Here is a 20,275-nt window from a genome sequence, read left to right on the forward strand (position 1 = left end):
AAACTTTTATTACTTTTTAAAAATGGCCATAATCTCAAATAACTCTGAACCAGGACTGAAAACGCCAACTTCAGGTGACTGATGGTGGTTTTTGTACTTACCTGTTAGTCTTCCTGGTGATTTACGATTATTACAGTTATGCTACAGAAAGTCCTTTACAACTTGAATTATTGTAATTTTTCTCTTGATGTTGTAGACTAGATGTAAACATTAGTTTTATGCTATTTGTGTTTTTTTTAAACTTTGTTTTGTTTTCCTTTTATGAATTTTACTGAATTTACTTTTAACCTTTTACCAGATGTTTGGCACAGATTGCTTCACTGCTTTGTGCCATAAAACACTAAATCGACCAATCAACCAACCTCTACATCAGTGGTTCTTAACCTTGTTGGAGGTACTGAACCCCAGAAGTTTTGTACTTGCATTCACTGAACTCTTTGTAATTGGAAAAATATGATTTTTTTCAAATTCAAAACATAAGTAGATATTTTATTAGTGCATAAAATGAACCATGCATCAGTTGCACACAATATCACTGTGTTCAAAGAACAAAACCAACAAAACATGAATTTCACACAAGAACAAAAACATAACTCAATTAATATTTACTGCAAATCAATGTGACTTTTGCTGTTGCCTTTCAGAGACAAGTTCAGTAATGTGCAGCTTCACCTTGGCAAGTGCCACTCTCATATTTTTGCAACAAAGTCTGTTCCTTTTCTTCATTTTTGTCTACCATCCTTGAAGAGGATTGCTTGCAGAAATATGTTGTAACAAAAAGTATGAGTATCTCAAGGGCTTTCTTAGCAATAATAGGGTATGCTACAATTTGGTGACACCAAAACATTGAGAGCATTGTTGTTCTGAAAAGTTGCTGTTGAATCTGGCTCTGCAAAAGTTCAATGATTTCATCGAGGTATTCATCATTGACATCTGCTGTCGCAACACTAAACATGAACGGCTGTCTCACCCATGCTGGATATCACTCTGGTGGGGAAGTATCCCTCGAGAGACTTTGCAAGCTCATCTAAGTGCATAGCAATTGCTTGCTTCAGTTCCCTAGGTACAGAAATGTCTCTGATTTCAGACACATCTTTGATCTTACTTACACAGTCGCCCAGCAGAGGAAAGTTTGCAAAGTTATCATTTTCTGTTCGTCGTTTCCATAACGGTAGGGCCCGGCATAGTCAAGCATGTTAAAGCGTGCGACTCGTAATCTGAGGGTCGTGGGTTTGCATCCCCGTCGCGCCAAGCATGCTCGCCCTTTCAGCCTTGGGGGCGTTATAATGTGACAGTCAATCCCACTATTTGTTGGTAAAAGAGTAGCCCAAGAGTTGGCGGTAGGTGGTGATGACTAGCTGCCTTCTCTCTAGTCTTACACTGCTAAATTAGGGACGGCTAGCACAGATAGTCCTCGAGTAGCTTTGTGCGAAATTCATAAAACAAACAAACAAACCATAACGGTAGCTTTTTTCGAAAAGCCTTCAGGTTGGTGCTCTCACAAAAACAGGGCTAATTCCACGCGCATGGCAAAAACACGATTCAGCACCTTTCCCTGGAATAACCACCGAACTTTAGAATGGTACAGAAATACATCGAATTCAGAGCCCATTTTATTACACAGCTCTTTGAAGATGTGGTGCTTCAGGGCACTATTTTGCACAAAGTTCACACATTCCACTACAATTTTTAATACTTCTGCCAGTTTTGAAGGCAAGGTTTTTGTTGCCAGCACATGCCTATGCAGAACACAGTGCGTTACAATGATGTGTGGTGCATCGGCTTTCACAAGTGCACCAAAACCAGAGTTTTGTCTCAGCACGACTGAGCTCCATCCGAACAAACTGCAGAAACCATATCCCACGAAAAATCGTTGTCTCTGAAGAAGTCATCTACAAGTTTCTTCACGTTGGCTGCCTTAGTTGTTGTTGTAAGAGGCTTACAAAATAAAAAATCTTCTTTTATCTCATCATTCTTCAGATAGCGCACGAATACAACAAGCTGGCTTAGATTGGAAATGTCAGGGATCTCGTCCAGTTGAAGGCTGAATTTTGCTGGGCTTGAAATCAGATCTGCAACTACTTGAGCCAAGATGTCATCACTCATGCCATCTATTCTGCTGCTGATGGAATTTGGGATAACTTATTTTCAGCAGCTTTTCTCAGCATGATATTCGCTATCTTCAATGGAGCTGGTTTAACGAATGCTTCACCAATGGTGTGTGGTTTGCCCTACTTTGCGATCAAGTATGCAACTTTGTACAATGCTGTAAGGATCGGTTTGTTGATGGGTACAAAGCCAAAAACAGGCAAAGTAGCCTTTTCATCAAACCTGGCTCTCTTTACCTTGAATTCAGCAAGCATTGAGTTCTTGTATTTCTTATCTCCATGCAGCTTTAGGGAGTGTTCTCTTAGTTTTGCCGGTGCTAGACTAGATTTGCTCAACTTGGCATTGCAAATCATGCATTGAGGACGCTGACTGCCATCATGTTTCGTTATACACATGAATCCATGTTGTATGTATTCGTCCGACCACTTTCTGTTTTTGCTCGACATAGTTAGTATGAAGGGATTGAAAGATTAGGAAAAAAATCACAAATGGCACACGATTACTACAGTCACAAATCGACTTCCAAGTGCTCGAAGTTCCCTGCAACACAGATATTAAGGCCAAGGGATGTGACGTGATCAGCCGCAGCCAATGATGGCCAAGTGGAGCACCACGTCACGAATCATACGAGTGGGGTGGACAGAACGGACACACACACACACACACACACAGTATGTGTGTCTTGACCTCTGCCAAACCCCTGAGATTGACCCACCGAACCCCTGGGTTTTGATTGAACCCAGGTTAAGAACCACTGCTCTACATGGTGCTTTCTGTACCAGCACCAGCCATTTTTTACATAATAATTTTCTCTATAAGTGGGTTTTCTTACCATCATGGACACACACACACACACACACACACACACACACACACACACACACACACACACAAAGATGCAATAATGAACTAGTTTCACAAACCAGTGAGATTTTAATATCCTATAATTGTGCTAATATACGTGTTTGCGGGTGTGTTTGTGTTTTATCTGTCGTATAAGTGCAGTGATACTTTTCTTGGTCCCCTAAAATTAGAATGGTAATGCATGATCAAAATTTATACTTGAATGAGATACATTAATTTCAAGTGCACCATTGGATACTTGTTTTCATTTGTTCTTTTCAGTATATTATTGATAAATAGGATAATGTCACATACAAAAAAGCATGCAGTCTTCTAGAAAATCATTTTTAAAAAGTTGTTTTGTGGTAGATTAATATAAGTGAGCATTTTGACATGTATACATTTTTTATTGCAACCTGTTTCAACTAGTAATTTGGTATATTTTTTATACTCCAATGTAATGTCAAAAATATATGATGATAAACAAACTAAAAATGCTTTAATCCACATTGTTTACACATTTCAGTCATTATTACATTGCACAGTGCACTGGTGAAATAGACCAGACTTTTAAATATACAACTTTCTTTAGTTAATCTTTGTATTGTCATTATTTAGTATATTTGTGTTTATTTGCATATTCCTTGAATTAGTGAAATGAATATTTTGAAGTACATTTAATTACAATCTTTCTCTAAGGTTTTGTAAACTATTATTAAGTTTATGGCAACAAAACTATTTGCTTATTTGTAACTCTATGTAAAGTAAAAAAACAAATTATATTTACTTCAATGGGTTAAACATTAGGTTACAAAACCTTATCTGCAATTATATCTTGACAGATTACAGTAAATTTGAACATGCAGTTATGACTGAAATTGTATAGTTTCAATAAAAATCAATCTATCAAGCACATTGAAAGTATAATGTTACCATGCCAAAAGTATCTTGATGTTCCTTTAATATATATTAACTGCATAGAAAACTTTTGAGCCTATTTTGCAACCATTTTTCAAGGCTTTAAAATAGGACTTGAAATGAGTTGTACCAAGTATGACCTATAGAGCATGTCTTGCACGATATTATCAACTTCTCATATGAAGGCAGTAGCACATTGTTTTCAGTGGGTTTATCAGAAATTACTTTTTAGTAGTATATATATTAATGTAAATATATGGATGTGTTGGGCTCAGGATTATTCTACAGTAGGTGTCTTTGACTTAACAATAAATTAGATTATAAACAAATACCATGCACTTCACTTTTTTGACACACGCACGCACACACACATTCATATGTAAAACAAGTTAAGTATGTATAAATCAAAATTGCACTTTAAACACTATACAGTTCTTTTTATTAAAAGTTCAATTAAAGCTAATTCAGCAGCTTTAGAATTCAGTTGACAAGCCAAACTATTTTTCTCTATTTCTATCATGATAGTATTCAATGTATAATTCACTTACACTATTGCATGAGTGTAACAGGCTGCTCTGCTGTGGGAATGGGAGAGAGGCATTTGAGACAAGAAGACACCAATCACCTTAAATTTATTTATGCAGTGTGAGTGGGTACACAAGTCTGCTAACTTGAAATTAACAAGTAAAGCAAGAAATAACTTATGCCAAATTCAGTTATACACTAAAAGATACACACATTATTAACACTTGTTAACATAATATTTGAAGGCTTATAATGAATAAAAAAATATCAATTACATAAAAGATTACACTTTCAATAACTTGTATTAGTTCCATAATGATTCTAACCCTATCAATATTAAGTATATCATTTTGATGACTTTGGCATTGTATAACCTATTACCATCTGGCAATATGATCAGTGAAAGGAGAGCAGGAATCACAACTTGCATGGAGTTAAGGTAGTGCAAGTTTTGCATGTATGAGTGAACTACTATTTTTTGTCTGTGTATGTCAAACTTTGGGTAAAAGAATTGGAAAACCTGGAACCCTCTAATGAAATCTCAAGAGTGGGATGCTGATGTTGGGGACAACTCACCACTTATGGTCCAGACACACCAATTTTTATATGGTGTTGCAGCTTAATCCAAACTGATGGGTGTAGAGTTTGAGATAATTGGACCAGCAGATAGAATGAATTTGTCTCTTTCTAGTGATTGGTGTCTAGTGACCCAGGAATGGATATTAAATAACATAAAAGAATACGGGAAAAATTACCATTGTATGCAATGTCTTATCCTGTTTAGTCCATCTTATATGAACACTTTCTCTACTAGCTGACATTTGTTGCTAATTTGTTGGTTCTTTTCAGATACTCTTGCACCCATTAACACATTTGTTTACTTACACAACCATCTTATTAGAATTGCCTTGTGTGAGAATCCTCTGACTTCTTACTGATATGCAGACGATGTTTAATATAATGCAACTTGTTCTTGACAGTTGTTTTTAACATTTATCTTTTGTTAACATTTCACAACTAATATTTTGCAACACATCCTCAAATTCATTTGGCTTATTTCATAAGAAAACTTGTTGAAGCAGTTGTTTTGCAATTCACTTAAGTCTGTCATTAGCTAGTGTAAAAGTATAGTTATGAAGTATTTATTTTAGGTAATTCTTGAATTATCACAGTTGTATTCTGAACTTTCAATAATTATCTGCTCTCTGTACTTCTTAAAACTCTTTGTCTTTTGTCAAAGTTCATGTAGGTGGGTTCAGTTAATTTAGAACACCCTTTAACAAGACAAATTATTATTTTTATTGCTTTCAAACTGTTGATTTAACTAAGTCGACCATTAGGCCATTCAATCCCACGATGATAAACATTACATTTTTTAACTTTTCTCTAAAATCTTTTTCACGTGGCTTTACTTGTGCTGTCTTTCTATTTATCTGGTCACAGTTATTTATACATCTTTCACTTATGCCTTCTAAGAATCTCCATAGCCTCTACATCAATGAATTGTAAAAACAATGTTCAATAGCCTCAACATAGACAAATTACAAACACATACACCCTTGTGCAAATTAAAGAAACAAATGGTCATTTTACAATATTTTCAGCATGGTGGCCTGTGCAGGCTTGCTGGACCCGCTGATTTCCTTTAATAGTCATTTTTTCACACAGACAGCATCATTAGCTGTGTTTTGCAGTACGGTCAATCTATTTTTGGGATATGTGACGAAATTTTGAGGAATATTACGTCATTTGAAATTGCGTTAGAAGGGCAAGGAGACCAGTTAAAAAACTTCTTACCAACTCAGTGAAGAAAAACTGTATAAATGGGGTCTAAAATGCAAGAACAATGGAGGAAGGTGTTATTTAGTGACGAGACTCATTTCTTTGTACAGGGTCAAAGAAGTCTGCATGTTTGCAGATCTCTAGGTGAGAAACTTCAAGAATCTCGCGTCAATCAGTTCGTAAAACATCCGTTGAAGATGTTTTGGGGGTTTTTCAGCTACTATGACGTCAGAGGCTTACATCTCATAAAAGGTATGATGCGAGGACCACAGTACATTGAAGTTTTGCAGAGAAGAGTCATTCCAGAATTGAAAAATAGATTTCCAGATGGATCTGGCATTTTTCAGCAAGATCTGGCTCTGTGCCACACATCGAAACTTGAGAAGAATTTTATGACTACAACGGGAATAAAGGTGCTGGACTTGCCTGGAAACTCTCCAGACTTAAATCCTATTGAAAATCTTTGGGTGATTTGTAAAGAAAGACTTCGGGGAAGAGACTGTACTACGAAAGATAAGCTAATTGAGGTCATAATTGAGGTGTGATACCGAGATCCAAAAATTAGTAAAGATTGCAGTCAACTCGTGGACTCGATGCCAAAGTGGATTTATGATCTTCTGAAAAATAAAGGCAGTCATATCATGTATTAATTTGTGAGTAATTTTTGGATTCTCAGAAGTGAAACACAAAAAATTGAAAAAAATCGTAATTATCCATATTGTTTCAATTAATTTTCACAAGGGTGTAATCAATAAATAATCAATAATACTACCTACATTAAACAGATTTTTACATCTGACAAATTGATATCTACAGCTCCCTGTAATTTGTATTATTTGTATGTGTGCCAAAACACAGTTGCATACTTCACCAAATGGTAGTAAAGTATGTTAAATTTCATTCTTCAGGCTATAAAAATATGTATCTAGGTGTATGTAGTATTTCAAATTCCTTAAGCATTTCTAAAACAGTATTTTTTAAGCTGTGCATATTTTAATTTTGAGTATTTGTTTCAAATATAATGTGAGTTCACTTATTTTCAATAATTTTATGTCAATAAATACTTTGCTTTATTTTGTAATTCTAAGTATGTTTAATTCTTTCGCTGCAGAGTTTTTTCAGATTGAAATGACAGAGCAGTGTGGAATTTTCTCCCAGAATTTTATATTTTTTTAATTTTTATTTATTTAATTTGTATTACATAATATTTTACTATATATAAATGAAAATTGCATATAATTTTTTAAAAAAATAATTCAGCATGCTTTGAGCTAATGAGTGAGTTAATCATATCAGTGAAATTAAATTATCAACCAATCAAAATTTAATAATCAATTGGGTACATTCCACAGGCTGTTTCTCAAAAAAATTAAAAGGGCATCACGTTGTGTGTTCCATAATTGCTTGTCAATTTACAATTGCATCATATGACACATTCTGCAGCTAAGGGGTTAATTTGCTAAACAATTGTTTTTTAATTTGAGGGGTTTCATCATACTGTTTGATTTAAAAACTTCTTTTTTATTCATATGGAAAAAGTTGTGGAGTATTTTCATTACTTTATAAAGATACTAATTAAAACTTAAAATAATTATTTGAATTGGAGGAAATATTCTCAAACATGAAGAAAGAAATCTTACAAAAATGTGTTAAGTTTGTATAAATGGAGTTTCTGAAATTATAATTTTATTCTTTGGTGTGTTTAATTCTTTTAGATAAGTCTTGGAATAGAAACATTGTCCAAGTATCTTACAAACATAATTGAAAACCCAACAGAAGAAAAATATCAGAAGATTCGTTTAAGTAACAAAGTGTTTCAGGAAAGGATTGCAGGCCTTGAGGGAGCTATGGAATTTTTAAAGGCATGTGGATTTGAACAACAGAAACTACCACATGGTGATGGTGAAGAAGATTTTCTTGTGTTCCAGAAAGACAAATTAGGAGATTTAGAAACACTCAGAATGCTTAAAGATGCTCTCCAGACATCTGAAGCTGTCGTACCAGAGTTGGATCGAGGGCTTCGAGTGTTAATGCCGTCACAAGCAGCAGCAGTGGTGAACCTTCCAGAAGATTTTTTCAGTCTCTCAAAAGATGAAATAAAGAGAGAGCAAGAACTCAGGTAATTGTGGGCAATTTGTTGGATGGATTCAAATGTAAAATAACTTATTTTCTTCTGCTTAAGCATAAAGTGTGAATTTTTAGTATTGAAATGCAGTTTCAAAAGACCAGAAAGTTAAGTACATTACATCATGTTTCTGTAATATAAAGTCGACTTATTTGTAGTACATATATTAAAAGTTAAAAAGTGAGGTTTTCTGACCTGTATGGAAAAGAAAAACCTCAATTGTTTTTCATATATAACACATTATGAAGCATTATATAACTAATATATTCTAAATATTATTCAATAAGATCATAAAAATAATCTGTTTATGAATACAGTGTATTGTGAAATTTGTTTCTAGTAGTGCATTTTTCCTGAAGAACAGTGGAAAAGGATATTTTGTTGTATAGAAGTTATTTTATAATTTTGATTTAAGAGTTATGCCTGAAGGAATTTGATATTTTTAATAGTTTCATGATTACACTTATTAATTTTTTTGTGTTTTTCAGTGGTATAAACTGCAAACAAATGAGTAACTTGTTTTTCAGCCTACATGCCTGATACAGATTATGTAGGGACTTGAAGTACAAAGTATTTAGGGAACTTTTAGAATGGTGAAAAAGAGGATATAGGAACATCTGTTGTAGTAACTGTATTACTGTATGGAGAAGAAGATTATATTTGTTGTACTTTGAAGACCATTCAAATAACCATAGTTGTGATTGTTCTAATATTCTTTTGATATGACTTCAAATGTACATAGTGTGGTTTTCTCATAGCAGCACTTGAGTATGGAATGTGATGTGTACTTTTTTGAATTAGTTTAGTCAAATTCATACTTAAACTTTTGACTTGAAGTAGAAACTATAGCTGTAAACAATTTTTTTTTTTTAGACTTATGCTACATCGTCTAAAAATTTTTAAAAATGTCTTATGCACGATCAAAAATAATTTCTCTAAGTTGGAATAATTCAGACACATTTTAAAAATGATTGTAAAACACAAAAGAAGGTATAATTCTTCAACACTATCAAAATGTCAAATTTATTACCCTAAACTTCCCATAAAAGTAAAATTTTTCTTTTAACACAATGCTATAACAAAATAAATAATGTAAAATTATATATTCAAACATCTAAGCCGGCCCTCTACATTCCAACACTCAGTTACACAACCCCTTTCAAACATGTGGTCAGCTTCTGGTCAGTTACCTCTCTCTTTCTTTGTGAACCTGACGATGACCGGTGAAGGTCAAAACATTGTTCACTCTTCTACATAAAAAAATTTTCTGAACCCAAACAAGTCGTTTTTACATATGTATTTCTCTACAAGTGGGTTTTCTCGACATCACTGATTATTATTTCATCATGGCGATTGTACGAGAAGTGTAAGTCTTTGTGGTTTTTTTATTTGTTTGTTTTTTGTACTTACCTGTTACCATTATGTCTGAATTAGCATACCTTACAACACTATTAACAGTATAGGCTCATACGATCGTTAAGAAACTAAGAAATGTAAACCAAAGAATAATAAATAGAAGAAATGACATCTACTTCATTCAACAATGTAGAAAAGAACAACTAATTCCTAATTTTGTAAAGGTAAAACTATCAAAAAATTAATACATACACAAACATTATCCAAAACTTACAGAAAAAAAACTACTTAAAGCCATGTTGAACATGAAATACAAAGAACTACATGACTTACAAAAACAAAAAATGAACCTAGACCATCAGCTGGCATGCTGCATCAAACCAGAGATTTATGGACTTATACAACAAAACATAAACCAAATCAACACTAAGAATGACAGAGAAAAAAGATCTGCCACAACAAAAAAAAACTAGAAAAACTAAGAAGCAAACAACGAAAAAGGCATCAACATGACAAACCATTGACTAACTTCATAATTAACAGATCCGACCGACAAGGGCCTGGCATGGCCGAGAGCGTAAGGTGTGCGACTTGTAGTCCGAGGGTCGCGGGTTCGAGCCCGCGTCGCGTTAAACATGCTCCTCCTCACAGCCGTGGGGGAGTATAATGTGACGGTCAATCCCACTATTCGTTGGTAAAAGAGTAGCCCAAGAGTTGGCGGTGGGTGGTGATGACTAGCTGCCTTCCCTCTAGTCTTACACTGCAAAATTAGGGACGGCTAGCACAGATAGCCCTCGAGTAGCTTTGTGCGAAATTCCAAAACAAACAAACAAACAAACCGACCGACAATTAAACACAGACAAGATACAGCTACTTAACAAAGGACTCAACTTCGCAATAGCACCTAGGTACATTCCAACCTTAGAAATAAAAAAGATGTTTAGAAGATCTAGCCAGGAGACTTGTGATACACAGAAAACAAAAACAAGAAAACAACCAACAGAAAGAAGACAACTGAGACAATTTTATTGACATCCAACAGCTAAACTTCCCAGGTAAAATTAAAAATTTATATTTTCCAGAAACACCTAAAAACAACATCTTAAACAATTTTTTCAAAGAATTTTCTCACAAAACCATCAACATAATTTCACAAAACAGAAAGTTAAAAAATAATCTTACAAAAAGAGACATTAATTCCATTAAAAACCGAAACCAAGACAAAAACATTAAAATTCTAAAAGCGGATAAAGGAAATGCTATAGTCATAATGAATACGAATGAATACATCCAAAAAACGAAGAACATCCTATCAGACACTAACAAATTTAAACCAATACACACAAATCTAACAAAGACATGAAATGCAACTAAACAAAATACTACTAAAAATGAAAAAAGCCAACACAATTTCACAAACACTTTATTCCTACCTACGCAAAATTGACTCACGCACACCACAAATATACAGCATCCCCAAACCTCATAAACCAGATTGTCCATTACGACCAGTAATGTCCACATATGAATCGTTTAATTACAATCTTGGTAAATACATAGCATGGGCATTCTCCAAATATGTAACATTAGCCAGCTCATTCATCAAAGACTTTTAATTTCAAGTATAATCTTAATCAACTTAATCATAAAGTCTTAATGGCCTGTTTTGAAGTTATATCCCTCTTTACAGAAATTCCAACCACTGAAGCCTGCAAGATAGCCTGAGAACTCTATATCCAAGACCCTAACCCATCTAAAGACTTTCCCAGCAACCAATTAGCAACCCTCATGGAATTCACCATGATGAAGAGAAACTTCATGTTCAACAACCATAACTATATACAAACAAATGGCCTAAGCATGGGCAACCAAATATCACCAGTTCTAGCCAATATTTTTATGACACAAGTTGAAACACAAGCAATTAACACAGCATTACATCCACCATTATACTGGTACAGATATGTAGACAACACAATTGCGGGATTCACATCTACAGAACACACACTTAATTTTTTCAATCACATTAATGTTATACATCCCAACATCAACTTCACATGTGAACAAGAAGGAAGCAATCAAATATCATTTCTTAACCTCAAAATTACAAGAACCAGTACACAATTTAAAACAGAAATCCACCAAAAAATCACCCATACTGGACTATACATTCCTTGGGACTCAGCACATGAAACAAAACAAACATTCAGTGATGTCGAGAAACCCACTTGTTGAGAAATTTATATGCAAAAACGGCTCGTTTGGGTTGAGAAAATATTTTACATAGAAGTTCGAAACGTTGTTTGCTCTTCTATGTAAAATATTTTCTCAACCCAAACGAGCCGTTTTTGCATATAAATTTTTAAAAACAAACATTCAACATACTAAGAAACCAAATAAACACAGCCATAAAACTATGCTCAACAGATAAAATTAACGATGAATTAGACAAAATAAATCAATACTTCATCAACATCAATAAGTTTCCTCCACAAACCGTAGAAAACATTATACGCACACACCTAGACAGAAAGCAAAATCAACCAACAAAAGTAAATATACCATATACTGCTGCATACCATATATTCCTAACATCAGCAGAAAAATAACCAACATTTGGCAAAAAACTAGTAACAAAATATGACATTCCAGTTAATACCAAATTTATTCAAAAACCCGGCACAAAACTGAGGTCTATACTATGTAAAAACTACACTGACAAACACCACACCAACATTATTTATAAAATACAATGTGATAACTGCCACAACTTCTATATTGGAGAAACAAGTAGAAAAATGGAAACCAGATTTAAAGAACATAAAAAGTCACCTTCACACGTTTTCGAACACTGCAAGTCAAATAAACAACATAACCATATAAAACACTTAAATACTAAATAAAGAAACAAACATAAACAAATGCAAATTTAAAGAAGCCTTACTTATACAACAACTTAAGCCCAAAATAAACCAATACAAAGGAACACTTTTATATCTATATTGAAAAAATAATAATAATAATGTAATAAATAATAATAACAAAATAAATAATATAAAATTACATGTTCAAACATCTAAGCCCGCCCTCTACATTCTGACATTCAATTACACAACCCCTTTCAAATATGTGGTCAGCTTATGGTCAGTTACCTCTCTCTTTCTTTGTGAACCTGACGATGACCGATGAAGGTCAAAACGTTGTTCACTCCTCTACGTAAAACATTTTCTGAACCCAAACGAGCCGTATTTACATATATATTTTTCTACAAATGGGTTTTCTCTCGACATCACTGATTACAATGCTATTTGATAACAAACATTTTGGAATGAATTTTATTTGTGTTTTATGGTCTTGATATAGTTTGTATTGTTCTACTGATCTTAAAAAGGTTGTGTATTCACTTTTAATTCTATAATGCAGAGAACGACAAGTTGAGCTCAATCAACAACTAAGAACTCGAGCTATGAAAGAAAGGGATGAGGTGAAAGAATCGCGAAGGTACAAATTCACTTTGATTAGGATTCGTTTTCCAGATGGAATATTGCTTCAGGTATGATTCTATCTTGGTAAATATTTTTATTTAATGTGCTTGAAAATTTTTATTTTTCTGAAAATAGTTAAGCCCCTTTCTAACATCAGATAATCGAATATTCTGTTTTTTTGGTTGTTTTCTTCTGATGTGCCTTTCAGTATTAGAACTTTCTGTCCAACCTGTGTTTAAATAGGATGTATACACATTGCTTTCATAATTGAGAATTGTGTTATAACTAAAAATTAAGTAGGCCTGACACTTGGAGGGTTTTTGTGGTAAGAGTTGTAGTTAATCTAAGACACCATCCAGTACCATTGTAATTGTGATTTGCAATGAAACTTAAACTTTAAATATTTATTTTATATGTGGACAACTGAATATATACTTTAAACAAGAAGTAGAGGCCATATATTTATAATAAGTTAAAGAAGTTTTGTGAAAGGGCAATGGTTTTACTTCAAACTACTAAAAGAAGAAAAAAAAATTTTAATTTGTTCATTAGCACAAAAATAAAAAGGTAGTCATAGTTTGTTTAGCAGTTGTTTTATGTGGTTTAGTGCATTGTATAGTAACCATGTTCATATGGTGCAATCTTAATTTTTATTTTGCTTTATTTAACAGTAGTACCTTGTAGGTCATGTGTTTGTATATTTATGAAATCAACACTACTGAAGAAGGAACTTTTAAAATATTATGAAATGTTTTTTTGTGACAGCAGTATTTATGTTTTGTACTACTGTTTTGTTTTGTTTTTAAATAAAAAAATTTCATTTATTTAGGTGGGGATAAAATATACTGCTGCTTAAATGACTGCTTTCCTATTTGTTTGGCTTTTGGTGGAATGCTTATAAATCCATTAAAGCTACTTTTTATTAAATAATAATTATGCATACATTAACTATTCTATTTAATTCTTGTTGATTTGCTCACAGGGAACATTTTCTGTTAAGGAATGCCTTCGTGATGTAAAGTATTTTATCATAGAGAATTTGAATGATCCATCAAAGGAATTTGAGCTACTGTCTCCAGGAGGACAAAAACTTATCAAAGATGAAGAACGACTGCTAGATTTGCACCTTGTTCCTGCTGTCATTCTACACTTAAGGTTTGTGGAAAAATTGGAAGGAAAACAAATTCAAGAAGACTCTTTTCTAAAGCCAGAAATAATGGCTTTGTTGCAGTCCATTTAACTTTCAAAACATTATCTTACTCTAAAAATATCTACATACAGATTTCTGAGTACAACAGTAAACTGTTTTGGATCATAGCTTATTACCATTTTAAGTCTTCTATTGTTAGGTTATTTATCAATTAAGTTGTATTAATATGTGAGAGTTTACATTCAGGTTACCTCAACACTTTAAACTTAAAGACATTTATTCATGTAATACATAATGAAACATTAAAGTAACTTGTGATTTTGTGGAAACACTATATAGTCTTACAAGAAATACAATAAGCATTACAACCATCTAAGCAATTTTCTCTTTAATTTTGCTCACTGTCAGAACTGGTGTGGCAGATTCGGTCGTGGTAAGACTGTTTTGAGTTTTATGGAAACAGTGTGAAAAATAAACATTTTTGCTTCTGTGAGAATATGGATAAATGGGCTGCTTATATAAACCAGGTGGCTACTTAGATGTTTCATTATCATTTTAGCTTAGTATATGAATCATTTGTAAAAATAAAAGGTAGATTTCTTGATATTAAACTTCATTTGTTTAAAATAAGCATTAAGGGTGGTGAGACTGTCTTTTAAATTGTAGGAAATTGAACTTTGTTTTAAAATTAGCTTTTTAACCCTCTATTATACACATTATGAAAATACATTGAAATATATTTTTCTTTCAATTTATATATTAAATAGGCCTATATTGTGCAAAAACTTTTTTTATGAATTATATTTTGGTATGTTGTAAATGGGAATGTTACTTAGAACTGGCATTATTGAATTTCAGAAATAATTACTTAAATTACTGAGACTGTTACCTTCAAGTATAAGTGGTCAGTTACAAAATTAAACAAGAAGAGTAGGTTTCTCAGCTATGTGTTAAAATGTGCAGCAGAGGGTTAAATTAAATTTTATTGATGACTAACAGTGTTGCTTTGACCTTAAACCACTGTCCTTATATATAATGTGTCATATTTCATTGAACATAATTGTAATAACTTAGAGCTAAAAGTTCACATTTATATGCTGACATTTGGTCAGGATATTTTCAGTTGAAGTATGTCCATTAATATCATTGTACACATGAAGTAATTATTAAACTAACCCCCGAACAAAGAGTGTGTAAGGTAAAAAAAATTAACACGTTATGTTGCTTGATGTGGTAATTAATAAGTAATTTGTGTAATTTTATGTAACAAAATTATAAACAGAATATTATGCTTTGAATATGTATTGATAAAAATAGTATTTAGTTGTAACATGTAATGTTCCACATTGAAAATAAATGATATGCTATAAGTATTTAATAAAAAATAAGATATCCATAATCTCTCCTTTTTTATACATACATATATAATTGATGTGATATTTTTGGCTATTTTGCAGTAAGTTGTTGCAAATAAGTCTGAAACATTTAAAATAATGAAAAAATAGTCTAACGTGTTTATATGCTGTTTGGAATTGGTATCTTACACTGGAATTTTTCTTATATCAGTAAAAGAAAAAAATAAACTTTAAAATATCCTGTGTTTATTGTGTGTTTCCTATAATTATATTTTGTACTGTAGGTGTTTACTACTGAAAAATAGTTTTTAGTATAACAAAAGTTGATGTGATTGTTTGAAATTAAAAGCGTAAATACACTATTTTTTAAAGCAGGGTTCATATTTACAGGTAATTAAAATACATTGAAGGGTTGCTTTATTCATAAAAGCAACTCAAAATACATGAATGTCCACTAGCTATATTTGTCACCAGATTGTCAATTTATCTCTGGGGAATGATGTCCCACTCAACCAGAAGTGCTACACGTAGTTCAGCAAGAAAGCTGGGGGCAGAATCCTTATGATAGATGCGCTGATCCCAAATGTCCCAGAGATGCTCAATAGGATTCATATCAGGTGAATATGGAGGCCAGTCCAAAACATTCACATTGTTCTTATTCAAACAATTTGTACACACCCTTGCCTATGCGGACGTGCATGAAGGTTCAACCCAAAGTGTGCCGCGACCCTGACTGGTGTCATCCTTGTCATCAGCATCCTGACCTCCTGATCTCTGCTTTCTTGCATCAGCCATGGCATCTTTCTTTGTGGTGAGATTAAACTTTTAAAACCTGGCATTTTATAGGATGAAGGAACAGTGTGTACTGCATACAAAAGTATTTCCATACTCACATTATGTACAACAGCAAGGTATGGGTAAGTTTTGACTGGTTTAAATATTGACACGTGATCATGCTGATTAAAATGATCTGAACTACTTAATTGTTTTCAAAGAATACTCATAATTAAAACCCAGGTGTGTTTGCACCATTATTGCTTAACCTGTATCAAACAACTTGTTTTATTACTTGTTGCATTTTTAATGCTGCTCAGTATAGATTTTAAATATATAAATCAGGAAGCAATTTGACAACTACAACTGATATAACAACTTGGAGGTCTGGCATGGCCAGGTATTTAGAGTTCCTAACTTGCAATCTGTGGGTCACGGGTTCAAATCTCTATCACACCAAACATGCTCACCCTTTCAACTGTGGGGGTGTTATAATATGAAGGTCAGTCTAACTGTTCTTTGGTAAAAGAGTAGCCCAAGATTTGGTGGTAGGTGGTGGTGACTAGCTGCCTTCCCTATAGTCTTACACTACTAAGTTAGGGATGGCTAGAACAGACAGCCCTCATGTAGCTTTGCTTGAAATTCAAAAACAAATGGGTAACAACTTGGAACTAAGTGTTTAAATTGCAGGCTAATATTTAGTTAGGATATTTTAGTTTAAATGTCCATTAATACCATAAAATCATTATTTGCATGAGAACTTGCTAGGACGAAAGGTGAACATTGGCAGTATGACGGGTAATGTGATGCCACAAAAATTGATTGCTGTTGATAAGGATATACAAGAGATCCCTTTCCAATACAAAATATTCATCACTCAAGTCATAAAATATTTAAATTAGGCATTTAGAATTTTTAAAACGTGGATATGCCTTGTACTTGTGACACTGGATAACATAAGAACATGGATTGAGTTCATTTAACTTTTACCTCAAGCAGCTATAAAATTGCAACAAGTATTCATACTATCCCATACAAAAACAAAAAGCCACCTCATGCAGTGCCTGTGGATTTCTGTGCAATCTAATTGTTGAAACAGGTACTGGGAAACCACCTGCATTCTTTACTTGATAGGTTATGGAAAGTGGCAGGGAGTAAAAGTATGCTTAGGACCTGAAACCTCTATAGTGGAGTCTTTTACAATGGAAATTATGCTGTATGGCTGTTGGCAAGATGTACAGTAGTGTGCAAAAGTGTTAGACAAGGCAATATTTTCTCATTTTTTTCCATTTCATGGGATTTATTCTTCCATGGCATTACAGAATGTAAATTTCAACTTTGTGGTAATGCTTCACTGATCTTTGTTTACAACTGAATGAGCCAGGGTTAGAATACTTAAGGAAATAAGTTTTGTTATGCCACAGCCTAAAAAAGTATAGAGAATTGTCAGTAGAGCAGAGTTTCCATAAAAGCTTCACATGATGGTGATTGAACTCTCCAATAAATTGTTGCAGGCTTAAAATGCTCCCCAGACACCGTCAAGTATGCTCTAGATTTTGAGAAACGAGACAGATGAATTTGAAAGTAGGGAAAGGAAGAAGCAGAACACCTATCCTCATTGATACTGATATTGATTCTCTTCATTTATGGAGCCTTTGGGACAGAAGAGATACTGCCACTGATCTCAAGCATGAGATCAAGAACCATGTTCCAAATGACAGAAAAATGTCCAGATCTATAGTATCAAGAAGACTCAACATGAAGGGAATATTTAGTGGTGTATCGGTTAAAAACCTTTACTTCAATCCAACTATTGTCAAGAGACTGGAATTTGCTAAAAAGTGCAAAACTAAACTTTTGATGATTGGAAAAAGGTGTTTTGGATGGATAAGTTCAAGTTTGAAATAGTTTTTTCAAGGCACAGGTTGTATGTCCAGTGGACCAAAAGTGAAAGATACTTGCCTCAATGTGTAGCATCTACCATGAAGCATGGGGGAGACAGTGTGTTAGTTTGAAAGTGTTTTCTTGCTAAGACAACAAGAGATATTTGCAGAACAGATGGAATAATGGGTCAGAGCAAGTACTATCAGATAGTGAACCATAATGATATACCCAGTGGCTGGCATGATATTAGTAATGGATTCTATTAGCAAGAAGATATGACCCTAAATGTTCATTCAACCTATGCAGAAATTACTTAGATAAGAAAGAAGCTGCTGGAGTCATTCAAATAATCAATGCCCACCACAGAACTCCAATCTCAACCCAGTTAAACAAATCTGGAATTTGATAAATCAATAACATGAAAAATCAAAAGTTGTTTCCAAAAACACTGTCTCTAATAGAGACATTTGGAGTAAAATTCCAAAGGAAACTGATTAAATATGTTGCAACTATGCTTTAAAAACTGTCTGCACTTATTGAAGCAAAAAAGGGACACAAAAAATGTTAACTGTTTGCTGAACTCAAGCACTTCCACAGAGTTTTTGTTGTACTAAATGGGAAGCTTAGTAACATTTCAATGTTTCACCAGTGATTTTCCTTCCATTGTTCTGTGAAACTAGCCATACATTTTTGACTTTGTCCTAACACATTTGCCCAGTATGGTTCTCAGATTGAGAATAACTGGAGTTGGTGACATGGAATCTAATGGTAAGGTTAGGCTTCTCAATTACTTCAATATATACAATATATTATTTTCAAGACTTTGAAAGTTTCTATTTCTTTATACCTCAGTTATTGCTTTGTTTTATTATCACAAGGAAAAAACAGTAAAATGATTTTTTTTCTCAATAGTTTCTAATCACGATTTAACACATTAAAAATTGAAAAATAGTCATTTTTAGGTAGTGTTAAGTTATAGCTGTAAATGGTGTTGTGATAGGGTCTATTTTTTAAAATTTATGTTTCAGTATAGTTAGGGTTATTACAACTATTGCACATTTCAGTATTCAGCTATTGAAAATCCATTATTTAAACAAATTTTTATGTGCACATTCAAATTTAAGTGGGTTTTATTAATAATTTATGTAAAATAGCACTTTGAAAGTATACTAAATGTCAAAAAAGCAGTAAGATTTGTGTTCAAAATGCATTATTTAGATGTAAACTATTGTGTGTGTATTTCATAAGTAGAGAATTAAGTTGTTGGAATTGCTGAACACAACTTTCATCAAATTAAGAACCTAAAGTAATAGTATTAAACATCTAATAAGCAGGGTATCACTTGTTGTATAACTATCCTAAATAAGTTATAAAGAACGTAAGGTGCCTACAAAACAACTATCCCTTGTAATGGATGTTTATTTTGAGATGTATGTGATATAAATTCTGCTATTTTCAACCAGGAGTAGCACATGTACTATGCAGTCATATTAAACACTCAAAGGTTCAAGCACAGCCATCTATAATTTAGAACTACTGAGCAGGAGAAAGAGCCACCACTTAGCAGCATCTGTTGTCTACACACCTTACTATTAAACAAATTACAGGATTGACTGTCATTCTTACAATACATCCACAGCTGAAACTGTTAAAGATATCATAAATTATATAATACTCTACTCAGATTATTTGAAAAACTGGAAGAGGCATCCATAATAAAAGTTACTAATGTTGGATGAATATTTGATTACATTTGTGCTCATCTATATTTTCAGAAATCATGAGGAGAGATTACTGTACAATGGATTCTATACACTAGTTTCATTTTCTTTGTATCAATGATGAAAGAAGTATTTCTTCAAGTCGTCAACAGGCCAGGTGACCTGTGAGTAGTGAAGAGATGGTCTGAGTGGCCAAATTATGAACAACTTAAATCCACATCTTCAACAGATTGCTGAAATTGGCAGAA

The 20,275-nt window shown here is 33.2% G+C and overlaps 1 protein-coding gene across 8 annotated transcripts in view; it reads left to right on the forward strand.

Annotated features, from left to right (window-relative positions):
• Gint3 (GDI interacting protein 3) overlaps positions 1-15,893 on the forward strand; it is a 35,205-nt gene extending 19,312 nt beyond the window's left edge. For 5 of the 8 annotated variants that reach the window (XM_076448581.1, XM_076448583.1, XM_076448579.1 and 2 more), the window contains 3 exons: positions 7,893-8,296; positions 13,082-13,211; positions 14,126-15,893. In XM_076448581.1, the coding sequence (XP_076304696.1) occupies positions 7,893-8,296; positions 13,082-13,211; positions 14,126-14,383 (792 nt within the window). In that variant the 3' untranslated portion in view covers positions 14,384-15,893. The remainder of the gene's footprint in view (positions 1-7,892; positions 8,297-13,081; positions 13,212-14,125) is intronic. The other 3 variants (XM_076448586.1, XM_076448585.1, XM_076448584.1) reach the window with 2 other exon arrangements.
• The last annotated feature ends 4,382 nt before the right edge of the window (positions 15,894-20,275 follow it).

The sequence above is a fragment of the Tachypleus tridentatus genome, chromosome 8, assembly GCF_004210375.1.
Source record: "Tachypleus tridentatus isolate NWPU-2018 chromosome 8, ASM421037v1, whole genome shotgun sequence".
Classification (NCBI taxonomy): domain Eukaryota; kingdom Metazoa; phylum Arthropoda; class Merostomata; order Xiphosura; family Limulidae; genus Tachypleus; species Tachypleus tridentatus.